This window comes from Bombina bombina, chromosome 9 (genome assembly GCF_027579735.1).
Source record: "Bombina bombina isolate aBomBom1 chromosome 9, aBomBom1.pri, whole genome shotgun sequence".
Lineage (NCBI taxonomy): Eukaryota > Metazoa > Chordata > Amphibia > Anura > Bombinatoridae > Bombina > Bombina bombina.
Genome location: NC_069507.1, coordinates 107,635,368 through 107,661,488, shown reverse-complemented (window position 1 = coordinate 107,661,488; position 26,121 = coordinate 107,635,368). Strand labels below are relative to the sequence as shown.

Below are 26,121 nucleotides of genomic sequence, written 5' to 3'. Positions count from 1 at the left end.
GTCTTGCAGGAACTGCTGACACACTCCAGCCACATGAGGTCTAGCATTGTCTTGCATTAGGAGGAACCCAGGGCCAACTGCACCAGCATATGGTCTCACAAGGGGTCTGAGGATCTCATCTCGATACCTAATGGCAGTCAGGCTACCTCTGGCGAGCACATGGAGGGCTGTTCGGCCCCTCAAAGAAATGCCACCCCACACCATTACTGACCCACTGCCAAACCGGCCATGCTGGAGGATGTTGCAGGCAGCAGAACGTTTTCCACGGCATCTCCAGACTGTCACGTCTGTCAAATGTGCTCAGTGTGCCCCTGCTTTCATCTGTGAAGAGCACAGGGCGCCAGTGGCGAATTTGCCATTCTTGGTGTTCTCTGGCAAATGTCAAACGTCCTGCACGGTGTTGGACTGTAAGCACAACCCCCACCTGTGGACGTCGGGCCCTCATACCCCCCTCATGGAGTCTGTTTCTGACCGTTTGAGCAGACACATGCACATTTGTGGCCTGCTTGAGGTCATTTTGTAGGACTCTGGCAGTGCTCATTCTGTTCCTCCTTGCACAAAGGCGGAGGTAGCGGTCCTGCTGCTGGGTTGTTGCCCTCCTATGGCCTCCTCCACGTCTCCTGATGTACTGGCCTGTCTCCTGGTAGCGCCTCCATGCTCTGGACACTACACTGACAGACACAGCAATCCTTCTTGCCACAGCTCGCACTGATGTGCCATCCTGGATGAGCTGCACTACCTGAGCCACTTGGGTGGGTTGTAGACTCCGTCTCATGCTACCACTAGAGTGAAAGCACAGCCAGCATTCATAAGTGACCAAAACATCAGCCAGAAAGCATAGGAACTGAGAAGTGGTCTGTGGTCACCACCTGCAGAACCACTCCTTTATTGGGGGTGTCTTGCTAATTGCCTATAATTTCCACCTGTTGTCTATCCCATTTGCACAACAGCATGTGACATTGATTGTCACTCAGTGTTGCTTCCTAAGTGGACAGTTTGATTTCACAGAAGTGTGATTGACTTGGAGTTACATTGTGTTGTTTAAGTGTTCCCTTTATTTTTTTGAGCAGTGTATATATATATATATATATATATATATATATATATATATATATATATATATATATATATATATATATATATATATATATATATATATATATATATATATATATATATATATACATATACACACACACACACATACATATATACACACACATACATACATATACCCACGAGTTTAACTGTACTTTGCAATGCATTTTTTAAATGTATTTTGTGCAACTTTTTTGTTTTGCGAAACAGTTAACCAGTGCTCTCAGGTTGCGCTAACCCGATGCGCGTTAACTTCAAACGTGCTCAAGCGATCGCGTTTACTTTCAACTTGTAATACAAGCCAAACACCAGCGATAAACCCCTTTTCACTTGCGTGTAACTGTTTGTGCTCCACTCGTTATCTAGCCCTCAATGTGGTTCACTTCTATTAAGTTGATGATTATGCTCATTATCATTTGCCAAGGGAGATTAAATTGTTTTGTGAAATGTTTTTCAAATACAAAGCTCTTTAACTCTTACTAAGTGCATTGTATTAAATGCAAATCACATTTTTATTGTGGCCATACAGCTAAACCAAACATGCATTATTTTTTCTATCTGAATCATAAAAGTTTAATATTTACTAGACCATCCCTTTAACAACAACTGATGTACAGTCTGCTGCGTATCCACCAGGGCTGTCAGAATGCGAGTCTCTTGCAGCTGTCAGCGAGACCCATGATGTTACAGCCTTAGAATCCCTTTGCAACAAGCGCTGTACATGGTTAAATTTACGTAGTGGGCTACCTCAGTATAATATTCTGTGAAAGTTTACTGTATACTGTCCTTATCGAAACCTCATTCTATCTAAATAGTGATCCTTATACATATGCTTCCTTCTGCACACCTGATGGGGACAGATTAATATTTTGCAAAATTGTAACATTTCTGTTTAAATGTTTCTTAAGATATCCAAATAATATTAATTTATTCTATGAGAAATTGTGCAACAAAGCTTAGAATTGGCTTCAATTTTAGCTGGGTGGTCAGTAAATTTCACCAGGTTAAGTGCCTATATAGGGTGTGCGATAACCTGTTCCCCCATAGAAGTCAATGGAGCAAAAGAAGGGGGAAAAACACCCTACTCACGTGCTAACCCAACATGAAAATAGTTCACATTCCAATGTTCTTCACATAGCAGAATTATGTTCTATTTATTCATAAATACACACATACATACATACATATATATATCTCTGACAGTAATTGTGTACTATATATGAGAGTATGTATGTATAGATATAGAAAAAACAGCATGGAAACATTTTTTAAATACGTCAAAAATAGAAAATATACCATTAACACATAATTAAATTATGTACCGTACCTAACTGTACAAATTTTAAAATAGGACACAAATATGCGCAAAATAGATACCTAAAAAACGCATTTTTAATAATCAAGACATGGTGGGTAAATATTTAAAAGAAATGTACTATGATAAATAGGGAGTAAATGTTTTTTCCGACAGGCGAAATTTATCATTATACGCACCAGCACGCCTTTTACAAAACGCGCAGTTATGTCTATTTTTTTTTTATAAATTTAGGGGCACATGTGCGCTTTTCCGGAGGCGAGCTGGGGCACATAGACAGTTCGCCTAGCCTTTGATAAATTGCCCCTTAAGAGTGCAGTCCTTATTGAACTTATATATATATATATATATATATATATATATAAAAACATAATTTATGCTTACCTGATAAATTTATTTCTCTTGTAGTGTATCCAGTCCACGGATCATACATTACTTGTGGGATATTCTCCTTCCCAACAGGAAGTTGCAAGAGGATCACCCACAGCAGAGCTGCTATATAGCTCCTCCCCTCACTGCCATATCCAGTCATTCGACCGAAACAAGACGAGAAAGGAGAAACCATAGGGTGCAGTGGTGACTGTAGTTTAATTAAAATTTAGACCTGCCTTAAAAGGACAGGGCGGGCCGTGGACTGGATACACTACAAGAGAAATACATTTATCAGGTAAGCATAAATTATGTTTTCTCTTGTTAAGTGTATACAGTCCACGGATCATCCATTACTTGTGGGATACCAATACCAAAGCTAAAGTACACGGATGATGGGAGGGACAAGGCAGGAACTTAAACGGAAGGAACCACTGCCTGTAGAACCTGTCTCCCAAAAACAGCCTCCGAAGAAGCAAAAGTATCAAATTTGGAAAATTTGGAAAAGGTATGAAGCGAAGACCAAGTCGCAGCCTTGCAAATCTGTTCAAACAGAAGCCTCATTTTTAAAAGGCCCAGGTGGAAGCCACAGCTCTAGTAGAATGAGCTGTAATCCTTTCAGGGGGCTGCTGTCCAGCAGTCTCATAGGCTAAACGGATTATACTCCGAAGCCAAAAAGAGAGGTTGCCGAGGCCTTTTGACCTCTCCTCTGTCCAGAGTAAACAACAAACAGGTTAGATGTTTGACGAAAAACTTTAGTAGCTTGTAAGTAAAACTTCAAGGTACGGACTACGTCTAGATTATGTAAAAGACGTTCCTTCTTTGAAGAAGGATTAGGACACAATGATGGAACAACAATCTCTTGATTGATATTCTTGTTAGAAACCACCTTGGGTAAAAACCCAGGTTTTGTACGCAGAACTACTTTATCTGAATGAAAGATCAGATAAGGAGAATCACAATGTAAGGCAGATAACTCAGAGACTCTCCGAGCCGAGGAAATAGCCATCAGAAACAGAATTTTCCATGATAGAAGTTTGATATCAATAGAATTAAGGGGTTCAAACGGAACCCCTTGAAGAACTTTAAGAACCAAGTTTAAGCTCCATGGAGGAGCAACAGGTTCAAACACAGGCTTAATTCTAACTAAAGCCTGACAAAACGCCTGAACGTCTGGAACTTCTGCCAGACGCTTGTGTAAAAGAATAGACAGAGCAGAAATCTGTCCCCTTAAAGAACTAGCTGATAATCCTTTGTCCAAACCCTCTTGGAGGAAGGACAATATCCTAGGAATCCTAACCCTACTCCATGAGTAATTCTTGGATTCACACCAATGAAGATATTTACGCCATATCTTGTGGTAAATTTTCCTGGTGACAGGCTTTCGTGCCTGTATTAAGGTATCAATGACTGACTCGGAGAAGCCACGCTTTGATAGGATCAAGCGTTCAATCTCCATGCAGTCAGTCTCAGAGAAATTAGATTCGGATGATTGAAAGGACCTTGTATTAGAAGGTCTTGTCTCAGAGGCAGAGTCCATGGTGGAAAGGATGACATGTCCACTAGGTCTGCATACCAGGTCCTGCGTGGCCACGCAGGCGCTATCAAGATCACCGATGCTCTCTCCTGTTTGATTTTGGCAATCAGTCGAGGGAGCAGAGGAAACGGTGGAAACACATAAGCCAGGTTGAAGAACCAAGGCGCTGCTAGAGCATCTATCAGTGCCGCCTCTGGGTCCCTGGACCTGGATCCGTAACAAGGAAGCTTGGCGTTCTGGCGAGACGCCATGAGATACAGTTCTGGTTTGCCCCAATGATGAACCAATTGAGCAAACACCTCCGGATGGAGTTCCCACTCCCCCGGATGAAAAGTCTGACAACTTAGAAAATCCGCCTCCCAGTTCTCTACACCTGGGATATGGATCGCTGATAGGTGGCAGGAGTGAGTCTCCGCCCAGCGAATTATCTTGGATACTTCTAACATCGCTAGGGAGCTTCTGGTCCCCCCTTGATGATTGATGTAAGCCACAGTCGTGATGTTGTCCGACTGAAATCTGATGATCCTCAGGGTTGCTAACTGAGGCCAAGCTAGAAGAGCATTGAATATTGCTCTTAACTCCAGAATATTTATTGGGAGGAGTTTCTCCTCCTGAGTCCATGATCCCTGAGCCTTCAGGGAATTCCAGATTGCACCCCAACCTAGAAGGCTGGCATCTGTTGTTACAATTGTCCAATCTGGTCTGCGAAAGGTCATACCCTTGGACAGGTGGACCCGAGATAACCACCAGAGAAGAGAATCTCTGGTTTCCTGATCCAGATTTAGTAGAGGGGACAAATCATGTATAGAAAATGAACAGTATCACGCTGTGTATACAGAACATAAATGTAAGAGCCTCATAAAGTCAATGAGAAGTGGGGATAATAAGGAATATCAACAATCACTTAATGTACTTGACACATGGCGGTCACCAATTATCATAGAGTGAGATAAATTGAGCTGTCACGTCTCGGGCTTCACCCGTACTTATGCGAGGTAGTGTTGGCCCTTCTCCTGGTATTCCTGTCAGTGCAGGCTAGAGGTTCCCGTGTCCTCCCAGAATCCCCATTCCACTGACTGAGCATGCATAATTGCAGCGGTCTGAGATGCAGGCGAGCAAATGGCACTATGTCCATCGCCGCTACCATTAAGCCGATTACCTCCATGCACTGAGCCACCGCAGGGCGCGGAGTGGAGTGAAGAACACGGCAAGCATTTAGAAGTTTTGATAACCTGGACTCCGTCAGGTAAATTTTCATTTCTACAGAATCTATAAGAGTCCCTAGGAAAGAAACCCTTGTGAGAGGAGATAGAGAACTCTTTTCTTTGTTCACTTTCCACCCATGCGACCTCAGAAATGCCAGAACTATCCCTGTATGAGACTTGGCAATTTGAAAGCTTGACGCCTGTATCAGGATGTCGTCTAGATAAGGAGCCACCGCTATGCCTCGCGGTCTTAGAACCGCCAGAAGTGAGCCCAGAACCTTTGTAAAAATTATTGGGGCTGTAGCCAACCCGAAGGGAAGAGCTACAAATTGGTAATGCCTGTCTAGAAAGGCAAACCTCAGGAACCGATGATGATTCTTGTGAATCGGAATGTGAAGGTAGGCATCCTTTAAGTCAACTGTGGTCATGTACTGACCCTCTTGGATCATGGGTTAGATGGTTCGAATAGTTTCCATCTTGAATGATGGAACTCTGAGGAATTTGTTTAAGATCTTTAGATCCAAAATTGGTCTGAAGGTTCCCTCTTTTTTGGGAACCACAAACAGATTTGAATAAAAACCCTGTCCTTGTTCCGTCCGCAGAACTGGATGGATCACTCCCATTACTAGGAGGTCTTGCACGCAGCGTAGGAATGCCTCTTTCTTTATCTGGTTTGCAGATAATCTTGAAAGGTGAAATCTCCCTTGTGGAGGAGAAGCTTTGAAGTCCAGAAGATATCCCTGAGATATGATCTCCAACGCCCAGGGATCCTGAAAATCTCTTGCCCATGCCTGGGCGAAGAGAGAAAGTCTGCCCCCTACTAGATCTGTTGCCGGATAGGGGGCCGTTCCTTCATGCTGTCTTGGAGGCAGCAGCAGGCTTTCTGGCCTGCTTGCCCTTGTTCCAGGACTGGTTAGATTTCCAGACCTGCTTGGATTGAGCAAAAGTTCCCTCTTGTTTTGAAGCAGAGGAAGTTGATGCTGCACCTGCCTTGAAATTTCGAAAGGCACGAAAATTAGAGTGTTTGGCCCTTGATTTGGCCCTGTCCTGAGGAAGGGTATGACCCTTACCTCCAGTAATGTCAGCAATAATTTCTTTCAAACCAGGCCCGAATAAGGTCTGCCCCTTGAAAGGAATGTTGAGTAATTTAGACTTTGAAGTCACGTCAGCTGACCAGGATTTTAGCCATAGCGCCCTACGCGCCTGGATGGAGAATCCGGAATTCTTAGCCGTTAGTTTAGTCAAATGAACAATGGCATCAGAAACAAATGAGTTAGCTATCTTAAGTGTTCTAAGCTTGTTAATGATTTCAGTCAATGGAGCTGTATGGATGGCCTCTTCCAGGGCCTCAAACCAGAACGCCGCTGCAGCAGTGACAGGCGCAATGCATGTAAGGGGCTGTAAAATAAAACCTTGTTGAATAAACATTTTCTTAAAGGTAACCCTCTAATTTTTTTATCCATTGGATCTGAAAAAGCACAACTGTCCTCAACCGGGATAGTGGTACGCTTTGCTAAAATAGAAACTGCTCCCTCCACCTTAGGGACCGTCTGCCATAAGTCCCGTGTAGTGGCGTCTATGGGAAACATTTTTCTAAATATAGGAGGGGGGGAAAACGGCACACCGGGTCTATCCCACTCCTTACTAATAATTTCTGTAAACCTTTTAGGTATTGGAAAAACATCAGTACACACCGGCACTGCATAGTATTTATCCAGTCTACACAATTTCTCTGGCACTGCAATTGTGTCACAGTCATTCAGAGCAGCTAACACCTCCCCAAGCAATACACGGAGGTTCTCAAGCTTAAATTTAAAATTAGAAATCTCTGAATCAGGTTTCCCCGAGTCAGAGATGTCACCCACAGACTGAAGCTCTCCGTCCTCAGGTTCTGCATATTGTGACGCAGTATCAGACATGGCTCTTACAGCATCTACGCGCTCTGTATCTCGCCTAAACCCAGAGCTATCGCGCTTGCCTCTTAATTCAGGCAATCCGGCTAATACCGCTGACAGGGTATTATCCATGATCGCAGCCATGTCCTGCAAAGTAATCGCTATGGGCGTCCCTGATGTACTTGGCGCCATATTAGCGTGCGTCCCTTGAGCGGGAGGCAAAGGGTCCGACACGTGGGGAGAGTTAGTCGGCATAACTTCCCCCTCCACAGAACCCTCTGGTGACAATTCTTTTGTCACCAGAGGGTTCTGTGGGACTGATCTTTACTGTTTAAGGTGAAATCAATACATTTAGTACACATTCTCCTATGGGGCTCCACCATAGCTTTTAAACATAGTGAACAAGTAGTTTCCTCTGTGTCAGACATGTTTGTACAGACTAGCAATGAGACTAGCAAGCTTGGAAAACACTTTAAACCAAGTTAACAAGCAATATAAAAAACGTTACTGCGCCTTTAAGAAAAACAAATTTTGTCAAAATTTGAAATAACAGTGAAAAAAGGCAGTTACACTAACGAAATTTTTACAGTGTATATAACAAGTTAGCAGAGCACTGCACCCACTTGCAAATGGATGATTAACCCCTTAATACCAAAAACAGAATAACAAATGAAAAAAACGTTTTTAAAACTAGTCACAACAACTGCCACAGGTCTACTGTGATTGTTACCCTCCTCAAACACGACTTTTTAAGCCTTTTGAGCCCTTCAGAGATGTCCTGTATCATGCAAAGGGAAGCTGAATGTCTCTGTCTGTAATTTTAGCTGCGCAGAAAAGCGCTAAAATAGGCCCCTCCCACTCATATTACAACAGTGGAAAGCCTCAGGAAACTGTTTCTAGGCAAAAATCAAGCCAGCCATGTGGAAAAAAACTAGGCCCCAATAAGTTTTATCACCAAGCATATATAAAAACGATTAAACATGCCAGCAAACGTTTTATATTGCACTTTTATAAGAGTATGTATCTCTGGTAATAAGCCTGATACCAGTCGCTATTAAATCACTGTATTTAGGCTTAACTTACATTAATCCGGTATCAGCAGCATTTTCTAGCAAATTCCATCCCTAGAAATATGTTAACTGCACATACCTTATTGCAGGATAACCTGCACGCCATTCCCCCTCTGAAGTTACCTCACTCCTCAGAATATGTGAGAACGGCAGTGGATCTTAGTTACTTCTGCTAAGATCATATAAAACGCAGGCAGATTCTTCTTCTAATGCTGCCTGAGATAAAATAGTACACTCCGGTACCATTTAAAAATAACAAACTTTTGATTGAAGAAAAAAAACGAACTATAATACACCACTCTCCTCTTACTACCTCCATCTTTGTTGAGAGTTGCAAGAGAATGACTGGGTATGGCAGTGAGGGAGGAGCTATATAGCAGCTCTGCTGTGGGTGATCCTCTTGCAACTTCCTGTTGGGAAGGAGAATATCCCACAAGTAATGGATGATCTGTAGACTGGATACACTTAACAAGAGAAATATATATATATATATATATATACACACACATATACACACACACACATACACAAAATTGGACTAACTATACATTTTTAAATAGACAAGCTTTTGAAAGAATTCCTTACTTTCTCAAGTCTAACTCTTGTACGGTGTGTGTGTATATATAGGTATATGTGTATGTATGTATGAATGTATACAAAACCATTCAGGAACAAGCACTCCCAAGTTACGTTACATAACAACGACCAGGATACTCTTGAAATAAATATCCAATCTTCATAAAGAGTCAGGCACTAAATCCAGAGAGTATTGCATTGAGCAATACTTTTTTATTGAACTATACATTTATAAGTAGACGAGCTTTCGGAAGAATTCCTTCCTTTCTCAAGTCTGAAGCATATATATATATGGATTGAGGTCTCCATTGTGAGTATAACAGTGTACTGAATTTATTAGTACCCCAGTTAAACAGAATTACGCTATGTCTGTCTTTTCTTTCACTCCTACCTACGTGAATATTTGAAATACCACAGGGAGAGAATCTACACGGGGGAACCCATAAGAAACCCGGCGTCTACATCCGAGGAAACTTACACTGCAAATAAAGCTGTCCGGATTATTTAAGCAATCTGAACCCACCGATTGATGAGCCCGACACTTACCTCATAGGATTGAGGGTGTCGAATGTAAGTAGAACATTAAAGCCGTTTGTAAGGATTCCCAGGTTATCTTGGAAGTGGGACTATATATCAATATCAAGACCACATTTATTGAGCCTAAATACTGTGTTTAAATTGAATGGATCTGAGCTAATTGTATAATAGATTAGTTTCTTGTTTGTGATAAACCCCTTTTACATGCAATTTTAAGCAACTTTTTAATTTACTCCTATTATCAAATTTTCTTTGTTCTCTTGGTATCTTTATTTGAAAAAGCAATAATGTAAGCTTAGAAGCCAGCTCATTTTTAGTTCAGCACCTGGGTAGCGCTTGCTGACTGGTGGCTACATTTAGACACCAATAAGCAAGTGCTACCCAGGTGCTAAAACAAAAATGGGCCGGCTCCTAAGCTTACATTCTTGCTTTTTCAAATAAAGATATCAAGAGAACAAAGAAATAATTATAATAGGAGTATATTAAAAAGTTGCTTAAAATTGCATGCTCTATCTGAATCATGAAAGCTTAATTTTGACTAGTCTATTCCTTTAAGGGGTTACATTTGTTAATAATGGAAATACCAGATAATATATACAGACCCCCATCAAAACATAGAAAATGAAATTGTCACCTTTCCTAGAGCGGCCTGCTCCTATATACTGGGAGTATTTCTAGGCATTCAAAAGCAGTTAAAATGATACAAAAAATGATTACCAGCTTCAACTTCTTCTCCTTGTTTTCAGAAGCTTCTGCTTCAAGAAGTTCTCGTTCTAGTTTCTCTTCCGTTTTCTTCCACTGCAAATAAAGTTATCGTTAGAACACAGCGTTGAATGCGATAAGAGACAATTGGTTTTCATGGCTTAAAGGGACAGTCTATACCCGAATTTTCATTGTTTTAAAAGATAGATTAATCCCTTTATTACCCATTCCCTAGTTTTGCATAACCAACACGGTTATATTAATACACTTTTTACCTCTGTGATTACCTTGTATCTAAGCCTCTGCAAACTGCCCCCTTATTTCAGTTCTTTTGATAGACTTGCTTTTTAGCCAATCAGTGACTCCTAGGTAACTCCACGTGTATGAGCACAGTGTTATCTGTATGAGACAGATGAACTAACACCCTCTAGTGGTGAAAAACTGTCAAAATGCATTCAGATAAGAGGCGGTCTTCAAGGGCTAAGAAATACCAAAAGAACAAAGCAAAGGTGATATTGGAAAGTTGTTTAAAATTACTTTCTTTATCTGAATTATGAAAGTTTATTTTGGACTTGACTGTCCCTTTAAATGAACACAGGAAAAAGTACATATAAAAGAAGATAAAGTTCATTAAAGGGAGCCCTTAGATAACTGCATGTTTAACCCATGCAAAGGGTTAAACAAAGTCCTGTTCAGGAGACACAAGCCTGGAAGCTCCTAAGCAGAAATAAGGCGTTTATTGGCAGTGATTGTGACTGGTGCTCTTGATTGGCTCAACAGTTGTTTCCTGTGCGGCATCTGCAATGCTTGCTGTTCCCATACAGGTCTTAACCTATGTGTTTAATCCATTTGAGGACATATTAAAGGACCATAATAGTTAAGAAAAAAAGTATGTACTCTAATTCGTTGGAGCATGTATATTTTAAGACTATAGATACTACACTACTGTGTGTTTAACACCCACAAAGTGGTTAAAACACACAGCAGAAGTACCGCTTGGTACCCGCAGAGCACTGCTGGTCCATAGTGGAAACTGCTGCTGATTTAATCAGCAACGCTAGTTACACAGCTGAGTTGTACAATTAGCACTGCTGGTTGTATCAGCGACAGTTTCCCCTCGGGACCAGCAGTGCACGTCAGTAAAGTGCCATAATAGTCCATACTCTAATTCCATACTCTAATTCCTTAGAGCATGTATATTTTACCCCTTAATGACCAGCAGGGAGCCAGCGCAATTTTAGGATGACTGCTGCCGGAAGGGAGGTCATAGTATCGCGGTACTGCAGCTTGTGGTCGTTAAGGGGTAAAGACTATTGACCCTGCACTACTATGTGTTTAACTGTGCAAATAAAAAAAAACTGTGCACAATTTGGTAATGGAAGTAAATTGCAAAGTTAACTATTACCGACTTTTTATAAACCCTACTGGTACTTTTTTAAAAATGGGCAGGAATAATGTGACACATCTACAACATACATCAGTACATGTGGTGCAATAAAGGATGACAAGATCTACACACTGAATATGGCGCCACACACTTTTTACCATCCACAAAACCAGGCAAAAAAGATATGCTTTTCCTTAAAGGGACAGTATACACCAATTCTCATAACTGCATGTAATAGACACTAATATAAAGAATAATATGCACAGATACGGTTTTAAAAATCCAGAATGAAACAGTTTAAAAACGTACTTAGAAGCTCTGAGTTTAGCTCTGTTGAAAAGGTTAGCTGGAACACTCACTGAAAGTGGCTGTGTAGCAAAAATAGACAACCCCCCTTCCTCTGCATATGAAAAGACCCTTTATACAAACAGGAGCAAGCTGGAGACTGTAGACATCAGTATACTTCTAAAACGTTGGGGCTTGGTTAGGAGTATGAAAATCAGCACAATGTTATTTAAAAATTAGCAAAATTATAAATTTAAAAAACATACAAACAAAAAAAAAACAAAAAAACACCTGTATGGGCTATATAAATGGATCATCTACAAAACATTTATGCAAAGAAAAATCAAGTGTATAATGGCCCTTTAATCATCTTGGCTCTACTTTAATAATTACATCTTGAAAATAAAATAAACCTCCGATAAGCATTTCAGCTCAGGTATGATTGGAAAATGATTGGCTATGCCTTTAACATCCATGTGTGCTGCCAAACGGTTGGCAAAAATAAATCATTTCTATAAACTACCAGTCTGTATTACTGATCACAAAGAAACAGATATGAGATTGTGAGTACATTAATTTTAAAATTTAACATAGGTAACACAAATTCGTACCTTTCTTTGCATTCTTGACAGATTTTTCCTTTTATCTTTAAAAGACATAATATTTTGTTTACGAGTAGTAGCCTCTGTATCTTTCTTTAATTCCACTTCCTTAATTCGAAGATGAAGAAACACATGCAACACCTGAAAAATACAGGAAAAAAGGATTAGATCTATGTAACTGGGTACACATCCTATGACCCTGCAACATGTTCAGCCCTGGGTGCTAAATAGCACTCTCAGGAAGCTGTGCTGTCTCCAGAGTACCAGACAGTTAACCCCAGACAAGTCTGGGTGCAAGGCCCATAGGAAAAATTACAAAATAAATTAATACAACACACACAGAAAGTCCGGCACTCGCTCACAAGCTCTAAGCTAAGATTAAAAACAAAACATGAATAGTCAGTTACCGCATTTGGCCAAATGGGACAAGCCCAGGTACCACGTCAAGGTCTCTCCCAAAACCAGGGTCCCTAATACAGCCATACAAATGAAAGCTCTCAAATCAAATAAACTGGGAACAAGTGAAGGGTGCACAGGCTTATGTAATCACCTTAGACATATACAAAACACGGAAGGAGCCCATGACCCTGCAACATGCTCAGCCCTGGGTGCTCAATAGCATTCTCAGGAAGCTGTGTTGTCTCCAGAGTCCCAGGCAGTTAATCCCAGAAAAGTCTGGGTGCAACGCCCATAAGGAGCTTGAAAGCAAGTGCTGGACTTTCTCTGTGTATACACATATATTACTATCAAATGCTGGAAGTGAATTTGTCATAAAAGGTTTCTATGGTAAGACAGAAAAAATGATAACTTACTGATAGATTCTATTAGAGAGAATGTAAATTTCCATACGAAGAAAACATTCGAGCCTACCTTGTCTTTACTGGTGAATGTAGTTCTTAAAGGGACACTAAACCACACATAAATGCTACATAGAATGATGCATTCAAAGAAAAGATTTGTCTGAGAATAACATGTAGACAAAATAAGTCTAAAACTTTTAGGGTCTATAAAAAAATGGGAGTTGCCATGTTGTAACTTAGGTTACATTCTCTGTTGTGGCCAATTAGGGACAGTTCTAAAATAGTCACTAGAGTGTGCAGCTAATGACTGTGTGGAATATAACAGTGTTCTGCTCTTCCATTTCTAACAGGAACTGAAAAGCTCACAATTTCAGAATGGAATTACAGTTAAAGGGGACAAAATAAATAAAGTATATTGCAGAGTTTCTTTATATATACGATTTATCATTTTATATTAAGATCTCAAAGTGTTTAATGTCCCTTTAATACTAGACGTGCATCAATGTCATTCATTTTAAAACAAATTTGAATATGCCCGCTGCCAACAGAATTCAGCTTTTTTCTAAGCAGGATTTCTCTTCTTGTGAAAGTGCAAAACACAAAGATCTGGATTTGCACCGATCTTAGTCTTTTGCACTTTCACAAGAAGAAATCTGGCTCCGAAAAGAGCCGAATGCTGCTGGCGCGACCATATTTGGCATTCATTTTAAAACAAATGATAGCAATACACACGTCTACGTAATAAATGTAGCATTGCCATTATCTCAGCGCTTCGCACATAAAAATTGTAACTTATATTAAGCTGCAAAAAGGCTCTTCTGCCTTTTCTATATCATGCAGCAGGAATAGTAAAGCGTTATTTTAGATAGTAACATAGTAGCCTACCTAGACGGGCTTTAAAATGTTAAGTTTCTTTTAAAGCATAGCAACATAGTTAGATCATTTAAATAGCGCACGCTGCTGAAGAATATGTTTCAGAGTTTATTTTGTTGTCAAATAGCAAACTATTATAATTTTTATACTTTTTAATTCATTCATTTTCATAAATTTTGTTATAATTAATTTTTTCCTACATAATGTTTACCAAACATGATTATACAAATGGTTTTAAAAGAAACTAAACATTTTTAAACGTAATTGCCATTTGTATAAGAAAGCGCTTGTTCAAAAACACGAAATCGACCAATGCAGTAAAGCTGAATGGTCTGAGTATGCACTAAACGGTTGCTTCTTCCAGCCTGCTTGATCATAGCGACGTCTGGACCTAGATTGTAACATTGCAGAGCTGTACAGCTCATACTGAGAATGGGCTGGCGGCCATGATTAAAGATTATGATATGTGCGTATGATCAAACTGACTGGCAGTGTTCCATTCGGTTCGAAAGCAATTGATAATAACAAATTACAATATACTTTATAATTTAATGTACTATATGATGCTATAAAATACATTTTACAAGTTCCATATCCCTTTAATAGCAAGCGTAAATGGCAATGTATAAAATTGTGTATGCTGAAATATCATGGACAGGGAGACTAGCGGCTATTAAGATGTCCATTTTACCTAAAATAAACTTATCTTTTTCGGTGCATCCCACTCAACATTCCCAGGCCCATTCCTAATAAACTGCAGAGCCTCATTACCACTTACATTTGGAGGGACAAAATACCTAGAACCTCCAGACAAACCTTACAAAGACCATTATCACATGGGGGGGGGGGGGGGGCTAGCCTTACCCAACATAATATTATACTACAATGCTGCCCCACTATCACACCTTCTAAGCACAATAGAACAGGTCCTGAATTGGCATGACTTAGAGACTTTGTTACTACCATCAGGTCTAGGACTCCCGGACCTTCCTTGGATACCCCTACATCACAGAAAAGACTTAGGTAAAGCTCATCCTATAATTCGTGATGCCCTTCAGTTTTGGGACCAAGTGAGACACAACCCAAGTGAGACACAACCCTGAGGTTGCTCCTCATCCTTCCCCAGCCCTCACACTAGCCAGTACCCTTTATTGTCTCCCAGATTCCCATATAGAAATCTGGCGAAGCCTTCAAATCGCACGTTACTGACTTCTATAAACTTGATAATTGGATATTTCATCCCCAATTTTGCACAAAGTTCTGAGTTTCTCCTCATATTCATTTTGAGCCATACCATCTTAGCTCTCTACTGAAATCATGGGGGTTCCCTAAACATAACCTTAGACCTCTAACAAGTTGGGAACGAAAGTGGTCTCAAGTCCACACTGTCAAACAGTCCCTCTCTTTCATTATGGTCTTCATCCCATAGTCATCACAAAATAGCACAATACTCCTTGGGAACTAGATCTGAGCTTCACAGCTGACACTGATACTTGGTACAGACAGATCCTAGACACCAAAAAACTTTTACACTGTGCCACCTTATGGAAACTCTATTACTAGATTCTGGTAAGGTGGCGTTTGGTCCCTAGCATGCTTCACAAGATTTAAGGCGCACACTCTACCATGTGTTGGCGAGAGTGTGTACATATAGGCACTACTACCCACGTGTGGTGGTTCTGCCCCAAAATTCAACCTATCTGGCGGAAATTATACACAATTCCCAATCAACTACACCTTACCCTACCTTATTCCCCGGAAGTATGTACTTCATATGAAAATACCAAATTTAAATCTGGCAGGTAAAGCACCAACAATCTACTTATTTATGGCAACTAAGCTAGCAATAGCAAGATCATGGAAAAAAAAGATTCCCCCACATTTTACTCAAATCTTCACCACAATACAATACGTTAGACAGATGGACCTCTACCTCCATAGAGCTCTAGACAAAGTGGACTTCTACTTTGAGACATGGACACCCTGGGTGGAGACGTTTCCGGACTAGGCCTACATACTGTATTTATTAAAGTGACAGTAAACCTAGCAAATAATGTTATATAATTCTGCACATAGTGTAGACTTATATAACATTAGCTTACCGCCATGTTTCTAAAGCAAAGGGTTATATTGATATTTTGCAAAGAAAACAGAACGCCGCTCCTGGCTCTACTGAGCGGGTCTTTTTTCTTCTCCTAAGCACGTCTGGGCATGCTGTCTAATCACAGCCGGCCCGATCGCGCTATTAAACTCAATGTAACTCGCTTGCGCTACCAGACCAGAGCGGGTGCAAGCTACATTGAGTTTAATAGCGCGCACTGTGACTAGACAGCGTGCCCGCGATGTGCTTAGGAGAAGAAAACAGACCCGCTCAGTAGAGCCAGGAGTGGCGTTCTATTTTAGTTACAAAATCTCTCTCTCTCTATATCTATATCTATATATATATAACACTTTGCTTTAGAAACATGGCGGTAAGCTGCAATATAATTCTGCACTATCTGCAGAATTATATAACATCATTTGCTAGGTTTACTGCCCCCTTTAAGGAGGAGAGGAAGAAAGAATTTACTTTATTCCTTCCACCACCTATGATTTTATTCCCCAAAAGTGGGTCTCTCAAAAATAGACACCTATATCATATTAAACTACTATTTACCAAGATCTACAATCCATAAGTTACCATATATAAAAGAATGAGGTATCACTTCTCACACCTAGAAACATCCACTCTGATTCCGTATTCGGGTTAGTAGTACACACTGTCTATTTTAGACTACAAAAATATTTATTTCAATATACGTTTTTTTATTTGTATGGAATAATGGCATATTTTACCCAGATATGTTCTCTTTTCTTTTTGTAAATTCCATCCGAATATGTGATCCTACCATATGACTGAGAGTTATGTTTGTTATGTTACTAAATACCTCAATAAAAAATTGTTTTAAAAAAAAAAAAAAAAAAAAAAAAGTGTATGCTCTTCCACAAAAGATGGTAAGAAAATTAGTAAAATTTGATTACAAAAAAAACTAAAAGATCTCTTAAAATTGCTTAACATGAGAGTTTAAGTTGGACTTAAGTCTAAAAAGCTAGTACAATGCATTCCTACTTAGATACTTCAAAGTCTTTTCATTCGGCTTTTATCTATAATTTGAAAATGTTAAACACATTTTGTTTAGCATAATACTATTGTTCAAATGGGTTTGTGATCCTCATTTATAGCTAAAGTATATCACTTGCATTTAAAGAGATTCTAAACCCAATTTTTTTCTTTCATGGATCAGAGAGAGCATGCAATTTTAAACAACTTTCTAATTTACTCCATTATCAATTTTTCTTTGTTCTCTTGCTATCTTTATTTGAAAAGAAAGAATGCAAGGTTAGGAGCCTGCTTTTTCAAATAAAGATAGCAAAAGAACAAAGAAAATTTGATAATTGAAGTAAATTACAAAAGTTGCTTATATTTGCACGCTCTATCTGAATCATAAAAAAGAAAATAAATTGGGTTTAGTATCCCTTCAAAGTGAAGGTAAAGTTTTAGAAATCTGTACACACTAATGAGTTAGTCATATTCTAAATAACTCAGTCGCCACCTTTCCCCCCCCAAAGGATTATATAAATATATAATAAATTACTTTTATTTTTCCCTACCGTTTCGTCCCTGACTACTCCCAACAGCCATTTCCTTGTTTTAGAGACAATGACAAATAGAACGGTCCCACCCGCTCTATACGTGTCAACAATGCGCGTTCACGAGGATCCAACGAACTGCCCATGCGCATATAGTCTAATACTCTCAGCAATACGCATGCGATATTATTCTAACCGGTTTCCAATGTGCAGGCGTCATTTTTCTCGGCAACATAGTAATCAATGAATATCCATATTCATTCATTACTATATTGTTCGAGACAGAGAAAAGCTGCATTTTTTAGATCATTCCGACGTTTACGAGTAGTTAGACTACTATTGCGAATAGTTTAGTTTACGAGTAGTTAGACTACTATTGCGAATAGTTTAGTTTACGAGTAGTTAGACTACTATTTAGTAGATGTAATAACACCGTAATTTTACTAAACAGTAAATCCACTCTTTGATACTGTGTGTCCAATCCAGCTTAATAATTAAAACGTATTTCGTATTTATAATAAATTTATATTACCAGAATAATGTTGTAATACGCAGATATTCGATAAATCTATAATCACAATTTTATACATTTGTGAATAGCGTAATTTACTTGCAATTATATGTGCACAAAATTGAGGCGCTTGTTATAGTTGTTGCAGCCTAGATTACAGATGTCTAGATTGGTGTCGTCTGAGTAAAGCCACGGCAATTGACTAAAATATAAACAGTCATGCGTGAAGTGGGAGCGCGCTTGTATCGCACTGAACAACCGCAAATTATGAACGCATGCGCATATCATATGAGAGGCGGATGACGGCCATCTAACGGCCAGCATTTCAATAGGCTGAAAATAAAACGTGACCATAGAAGAAAAAAAAAAGAAAAAATTACAGGTTGAATTTGACGATCTAAAAATTGTGAGTAAAAACGCTAATAACTGTCTTTATAATTAGAATTTCAAAAAGTGATGAATGAAACTCATATTCAATTTGGGGGACAAGTGTTAGTATATTGTGAGATATAGTTAACTTTACTTTAACCATTATACATTACAGGAACATATAATATAGTATCATGCAGCAGCTGGCATAAAGAGCATAAAAAAAACACTAAAAATGCTATTTTATAACTACTGACTGATATGTTCCTTCAAAAATATTTGAATAAAGTAAAACTTGAAATTCAAACAGTCTGTATAAAACAAAACATTTTTTTAAAAAACAGAATTTATGTTTACCTGATAAATTACTTTCTCCAACGGTGTGTCCGGTCCACGGCGTCATCCTTACTTGTGGGATATTCTCTTCCCCAACAGGAAATGGCAAAGAGCCCAGCAAAGCTGGTCACATGATCCCTCCTAGGCTCCGCCTACCCCAGTCATTCGACCGACGTTAAGGAGGAATATTTGCATAGGAGAAACCATATGATACCGTGGTGACTGTAGTTAAAGAAAATAAATTATCAGACCTGATTAAAAAACCAGGGCGGGCCGTGGACCGGACACACCGTTGGAGAAAGTAATTTATCAGGTAAACATAAATTCTGTTTTCTCCAACATAGGTGTGTCCGGTCCACGGCGTCATCCTTACTTGTGGGAACCAATACCAAAGCTTTAGGACACGGATGAAGGGAGGGAGCAAATCAGGTCACCTAAATGGAAGGCACCACGGCTTGCAAAACCTTTCTCCCAAAAATAGCCTCAGAAGAAGCAAAAGTATCAAACTTGTAAAATTTGGTAAAAGTGTGCAGTGAAGACCAAGTCGCTGCCCTACATATCTGATCAACAGAAGCCTCGTTCTTGAAGGCCCATGTGGAAGCCACAGCCCTAGTGGAAGGAGCTGTGATCCTTTCAGGAGGCTGCCGTCCGGCAGTCTCGTAAGCCAATCTGATGATGCTTTTAATCCAAAAAGAGAGAGAGGTAGAAGTTGCTTTTTGACCTCTCCTTTTACCAGAATAAACAACAAACAAGGAAGATGTTTGTCTAAAATCCTTTGTAGCATCTAAATAGAATTTTAGAGCGCGAACAACATCCAAATTGTGCAACAAACGTTCCTTCTTCGAAACTGGTTTCGGACACAGAGAAGGCACGACTATCTCCTGGTTAATGTTTTTGTTAGAAACAACTTTTGGAAGAAAACCAGGTTTAGTACGTAAAACCACCTTATCTGCATGGAACACCAGATAAGGAGGAGAACACTGCAGAGCAGATAATTCTGAAACTCTTCTAGCAGAAGAAATTGCAACCAAAAACAAAACTTTCCAAGATAATAACTTAATATCAACGGAATGTAAGGGTTCAAACGGAACCCCCTGAAGAACTGAAAGAACTAAGTTGAGACTCCAAGGAGGAGTCAAAGGTTTGTAAACAGGCTTGATTCTAACCAGAGCCTGAACAAAGGCTTGAACATCTGGCACAGCTGCCAGCTTTTTGTGAAGTAACACAGACAAGGCAGAAATCTGTCCCATCAAGGAACTTGCAGATAATCCGTTTTCCAATCCTTCTCGAAGGAAGGATAGAATCTTAGGAATCTTAACCTTGTCCCAAGGGAATCCTTTAGATTCACACCAACAGATATATTTTTTCCAAATTTTGTGGTAAATTTTTCTAGTTACAGGCTTTCTGGCCTGAACAAGAGTATCAATAACAGAATCTGAGAACCCTCGCTTTGAGAAGATCAAGCGTTCAATCTCCAAGCAGTCAGCTGGAGTGGGACCAGATTCGGATGTTCGAACGGACCTTGAACAAGAAGGTCTCGTCTCAAAGGTAGCTTCCATGGTGGAGCCGATGACATATTCACCAGATCTGCATACCAAATCCTGCGTGGCCACGCAGGAGCTATCAAGATCACCGACGCCCTCTCCTGATTGATCCTGGCTACCAGCCTGGGGATGAGAGGGAACGGCGGGAATACATAAGCTAGTTTGAAGGTCCAAGGTGCTACTAGTGCATCTACTAGAGTCGCCTTGGGATCCCTGGATCTGGACCCGTAGCAAGGAACCTTGAAGTTCTGACGAGAGGCTATCAGATCCATGTCTGGAATGCCCCACAGTTGAGTGATTTGGGCAAAGATTTCCGGATGGAGTTCCCACTCCCCCGGATGCAATGTCTGACGACTCAGAAAATCCGCTTCCCAATTTTCCACTCCTGGGATGTGGATTGCAGACAGGTGGCAGGAGCGAGTCTCCGCCCATTGAATGATTTTGGTCACTTCTTCCATCGCCAGGGAACTCCTTGTTCCCCCCTGATGGTTGATGTACACAACAGTCGTCATGTTGTCTGATTGAAACCGTATGAACTTGGCCCTCGCTAGCTGAGACCAAGCCTTGAGAGCATTGAATATCGCTCTCAGTTCCAGAATATTTATCGGTAGAAGAGATTCTTCCCGAGACCAAAGACCCTGAGCTTTCAGGGATCCCCAGACCGCGCCCCAGCCCATCAGACTGGCGTCGGTCGTGACAATGACCCACTCTGGTCTGCGGGAGGTCACCCCTTGTGACAGGTTGTCCATGGACAGCCACCAACGGAGTGAGTCTCTGGTCCTCTGATTTACTTGTATCTTCGGAGACAAGTCTGTATAGTCCCCATTCCACTGACTGAGCATACACAGTTGTAATGGTCTCAGATGAATGCGCGCAAAAGGAACTATGTCCATTGCCGCTACCATCAAACCTATCACTTCCATGCACTGCGCTATGGAAGGAAGAGGAACGGAATGAAGTATCCGACAAGAGTTTAGAAGTTTTGTTTTTCTGGTCTCTGTCAGAAAAATCCTCATTTCTAAGGAGTCTATTATTGTTCCCAAGAAGGGAACTCTTGTCGACGGAGATAGAGAACTCTTTTCCACGTTCACTTTCCATTCGTGAGATCTGAGAAAGGCCAGGACTATGTCCGTGTGAGCCTTTGCTTGAGGAAGGGACGACGCTTGAATCAGAATGTCGTCCAAGTAAGGTACTACAGCAATGCCCCTTGGTCTTAGCACCGCCATAAGGGACCCTAGTACCTTTGTGAAAATCCTTGGAGCAGTGGCTAATCCGAAAGGAAGCGCCACGAACTGGTAATGCTTGTCCAGGAATGCGAACCTTAGGAACCGATGATGTTCCTTGTGGACAGGAATATGTAGATACGCATCCTTTAAATCCACCGTGGTCAAGAATTGACCTTCCTGGATGGAAGGATTGTTCGAATGGTTTCCATTTTGGACGATGGAACCTTGAGAAACTTGTTTAGGATCTTGAGATCTAAGATTGGTCTGAACGTTCCCTCTTTTTTGGGAACTACGAACAGATTGGAGTAGAACCCCATCCCTCGTTCTTTTAATGGAACAGGATGAATCACTTCCAGAAGATAACCTTGGGAGACTATTTCTAGCGCCCAAGGATCCAGAACATCTCTTGCCCAAGCCTGAGTGAAGAGAGAGAGTCTGCCCCCCACCAAATCCGGTCCCGGATCGGGGGCCCGCATCTCATGCTGTCTTGGGAGCAGTGGCAGGGTTCTTGGCCTGCTTTCCTTTGTTCCAGCCTTGCATTGGTCTCCAGGCTGGATTGGCTTGAGAAGTATTACCCTCCTGCTTAGAGGACGTAGCACTTGGGGCTGGTCCGTTTCTGCGAAAGGGACGAAAATTAGGTTTATTTTTGGCCTTGAAAGACCTATCCTGAGGAAGGGCGTGGCCCTTGCCCCCAGTGATATCAGAGATAATCTCTTTCAAGTCAGGGCCAAAGAGTGTTTTCCCCTTGAAAGGAATGTCGAGCAATTTGTTCTTGGAAGACGCATCCGCTGACCAAGATTTTAACCAAAGCGCTCTGCGCGCCACAATAGCAAACCCAGAATTTTTCGCCGCTAACCTAGCCAATTGCAAGGTGGCGTCTAGGGTGAAAGAATTAGCCAATTTAAGAGCACGAATTCTGTCCATAATCTCCTCATAAGAAGAAGAATTACTAATAATCGCCTTTTCTAGCTCATCGAACCAGAAACACGCGGCTGTAGTGACAGGGACAATGCATGCAATTGGTTGTAGAAGGTAACCTTGCTGAACAAACATCTTTTTTAGCAAACCTAATTTTTTATCCATAGGATCTTGGAAAGCACAACTATCTTCTATGGGTATAGTGGTGCGCTTGTTTAGAGTAGAAACCGCCCCCTCGACCTTGGGGACTGTCTGCCATAAGTCCTTTCTGGGGTCGACTATAGGAAACAATTTTTTAAATATGGGGGGAGGTACGAAAGGTATACCGGGCCTGTCCCATTCTTTATTAACAATGTACGCCACCCGCTTGGGTATAGGAAAAGCTTCGGGGGGCCCCGGGGCCTCTAGGAACTTGTCCATTTTACATAGTGTTTCTGGAATGACCAGATAATCACAATCATCCAAATTGGATAACACCTCCTTAAGCAGAGCGCGGAGATGTTCCAACTTAAATTTAAAAGTAATCATATCAGGTTCAGCTTGTTGAGAAATTTTTCCTGAATCTGAAATTTCTCCCTCAGACAAAACCTCCCTGGCCCCCTCAGACTGGTGTAGGGGCCCTTCAGAAACAATATCATCAGCGTCCTCATGCTCTTCAGTATTTTCTAAAACAGAGCAGTCGCGCTTTCGCTGATAAGTGGGCATATTGGCTAAAATGTTTTTGATAGAATTATCCATTACAGCCGTTAATTGTTGCATAGTAAGGAGTATTGGCGCGCTAGATGTACTAGGGGCCTCCTGTATGGGCAAGACTGGTGTAGACGAAGGAGGGGATGATGCAGTACCATGCTTACTCCCCTCACTTGAGGAATCATCTTGGGCATCATTTTTACTAAATTTTGTGTCACATAAATCACATCTATTTAAATGAGAAGGAACCTTGGCTTCCCCACATTCAGAACACAGTCTATCTGGTAGTTCAGACATGTTAAACAGGCATAAACTTGATAACAAAGCACAAAAAACGTTTTAAAATAAAACCGTTACTGTCACTTTAAATTTTAAACTGAACACACTTTATTACTGCAATTGCGAAAAAGTATGAAGGAATTGTTCAAAATTCACCAAAATTTCACCACAGTGTCTTAAAGCCTTAAAAGTATTGCACACCAAATTTGGAAGCTTTAACCCTTAAAATAACGGAACCGGAGCCGTTTTTATATTTAACCCCTTTACAGTCCCTGGAATCTGCTTTGCTGAGACCCAACCAAGCCCAAAGGGGAATACGATACCAAATGATGCCTTCAGAAAGACTATTCTATGTATCAGAGCTCCACACACATGCAGCTGCATGTCATGCTGTTCTCAAAAACAAGTGCGCCATACCGGCGCGAAAATGAGGCTCTGACTATGATTAGGGAAAGCCCCTATAGAATAAAGTGTCTAAAACAGTGCCTGCCGATATTATTTTACAAAATACCCAGATTAAATGATTCCTCAAGGCTAAATATGTGTAAATATGATCGATTTAGCCCAGAAAATGTCTACAGTCTTAATAAGCCCTTGTGAAGCCCTTATTTACTGTCTGAATAAAAATGGCTTACCGGATCCCATAGGGAAAATGACAGCTTCCAGCATTACATCGTCTTGTTAGAATGTGTCATACCTCAAGCAGCAAAAGACTGCTCACTGTTCCCCCAACTGAAGTTAATTCCTCTCAACAGTCCTGTGTGGAACAGCCATGGATTTTAGTAACGGTTGCTAAAATCATTTTCCTCATACAAACAGAAATCTTCATCTCTTTTCTGTTTCAGAGTAAATAGTACATACCAGCACTATTTTAAAATAACAAACTCTTGATTGAATAATAAAAACTACAGTTAAACACTAAAAAACTCTAAGCCATCTCCGTGGAGATGTTGCCTGTACAACGGCAAAGAGAATGACTGGGGTAGGCGGAGCCTAGGAGGGATCATGTGACCAGCTTTGCTGGGCTCTTTGCCATTTCCTGTTGGGGAAGAGAATATCCCACAAGTAAGGATGACGCCGTGGACCGGACACACCTATGTTGGAGAAATGGGATTTACATTTACTGCTTTACCTCTGGACGGACATCATAATTTCTGCTCTTCACCATTCCCGAGATCAACTTAACAGCGGCCAGAGAGGCATAACCAACCTTATCTTGTCGTAACAGTTTCTTCAAAGATTCACAGCAGATATTTGCAATCTGTACAAGGATTTAAGTTATTATTTTCATGCAAGATACAAAACTAATCCTATTTACATATACAGGTATATATATATATATATATAATTTTTTTTATAAAGAAACATATATAAACCTTGGACTAGTAACATTTAACCCCTGAATAGTAAACTACCGTGATATCTCTGTATGTGTGTGTGTGTGTATATATATATATATATATATATATATATATATATATATATATATATAAAACAGGGAAGGGGACTGCACTCTCTCACCGGACTGGGTACACATCCCATGACCCTGACACATGCACAGCCCTGGGTGTACAATAGCACTCTCAGAAAGCTGTGCTGTCCCCAGAGTCACAGGCAGTTAACCCCAGACAGGTCTGGGTGCAAGGCCCATAGGGAAAATTACAAAACAAGTTAATACAACACACAGAGAAAGTCCAGCACTCACTTACAAGCTCTCAGCTAAGATTAATAGCAAACATGGAAGAGTTAGTTACCCCATCTGGCCAAATGGGACAAGCACAGGTACCACGTCAAGGTCTCTTCCAAAATCTGCTGGACTTTCTCTGTGTGCTGTATTAATTTGCTTTGTAATTTTCCCTATGGGCCTTGCACCAAGACCCGTATGGGGTTAGTGATTCTGGGGACAGTGCAGCTTCCCGAGAGTGCTCTTGTGCACCCAGGGCTGTGCATGTATCAGGGTCATGGGATGTGTACCCAGTCCGGTCTGAGTGCAGTCCCCTTCCATGTTTTGTATATGTCTAGGGTGATTACATAAGTCTGTGCACCCTTCACTTGTTCCCAGTTTGTTGGATTGAGAGCTTGCATTGTGTGGCTGTTTAGGGACTCCGGTTTTGGAAGAAACCTTGATGTGGTACCTGGGCTTGTCCCATTAGGCCAGATGCGGTAACCAACTCTTCCATTTTTGCTTTTAATCTTAGCTGAGAGCTTGTGAGAGTGCTGGACTTTCTCTGTGTATGTATATGTGTGTGTGTGTGTTTATGTGTGTGTGTGTGTATATATATATATATATATATATACCCAGAGGCAGAACTTTTCTTCACTTTCTGCAATGAGATTTTTTAGTGAAAATTTTTCTGCAGGTCATTT

At 40.7% G+C, this 26,121-nt stretch overlaps 1 protein-coding gene across 1 annotated transcript in view; it reads right to left on the bottom strand.

The window, feature by feature from the left end:
- NOC3L (NOC3 like DNA replication regulator) overlaps positions 1 to 26,121 on the bottom strand; it is a 179,314-nt gene that overhangs the window by 71,541 nt on the left and 81,652 nt on the right. The window contains exons 10-12 of the mRNA XM_053692316.1: positions 24,887 to 25,015; positions 12,588 to 12,719; positions 10,320 to 10,400 (exon numbers count right to left, since the gene is read on the bottom strand). Of these exons, the coding sequence (XP_053548291.1) occupies positions 10,320 to 10,400; positions 12,588 to 12,719; positions 24,887 to 25,015 (342 nt within the window). The remainder of the gene's footprint in view (positions 1 to 10,319; positions 10,401 to 12,587; positions 12,720 to 24,886; positions 25,016 to 26,121) is intronic.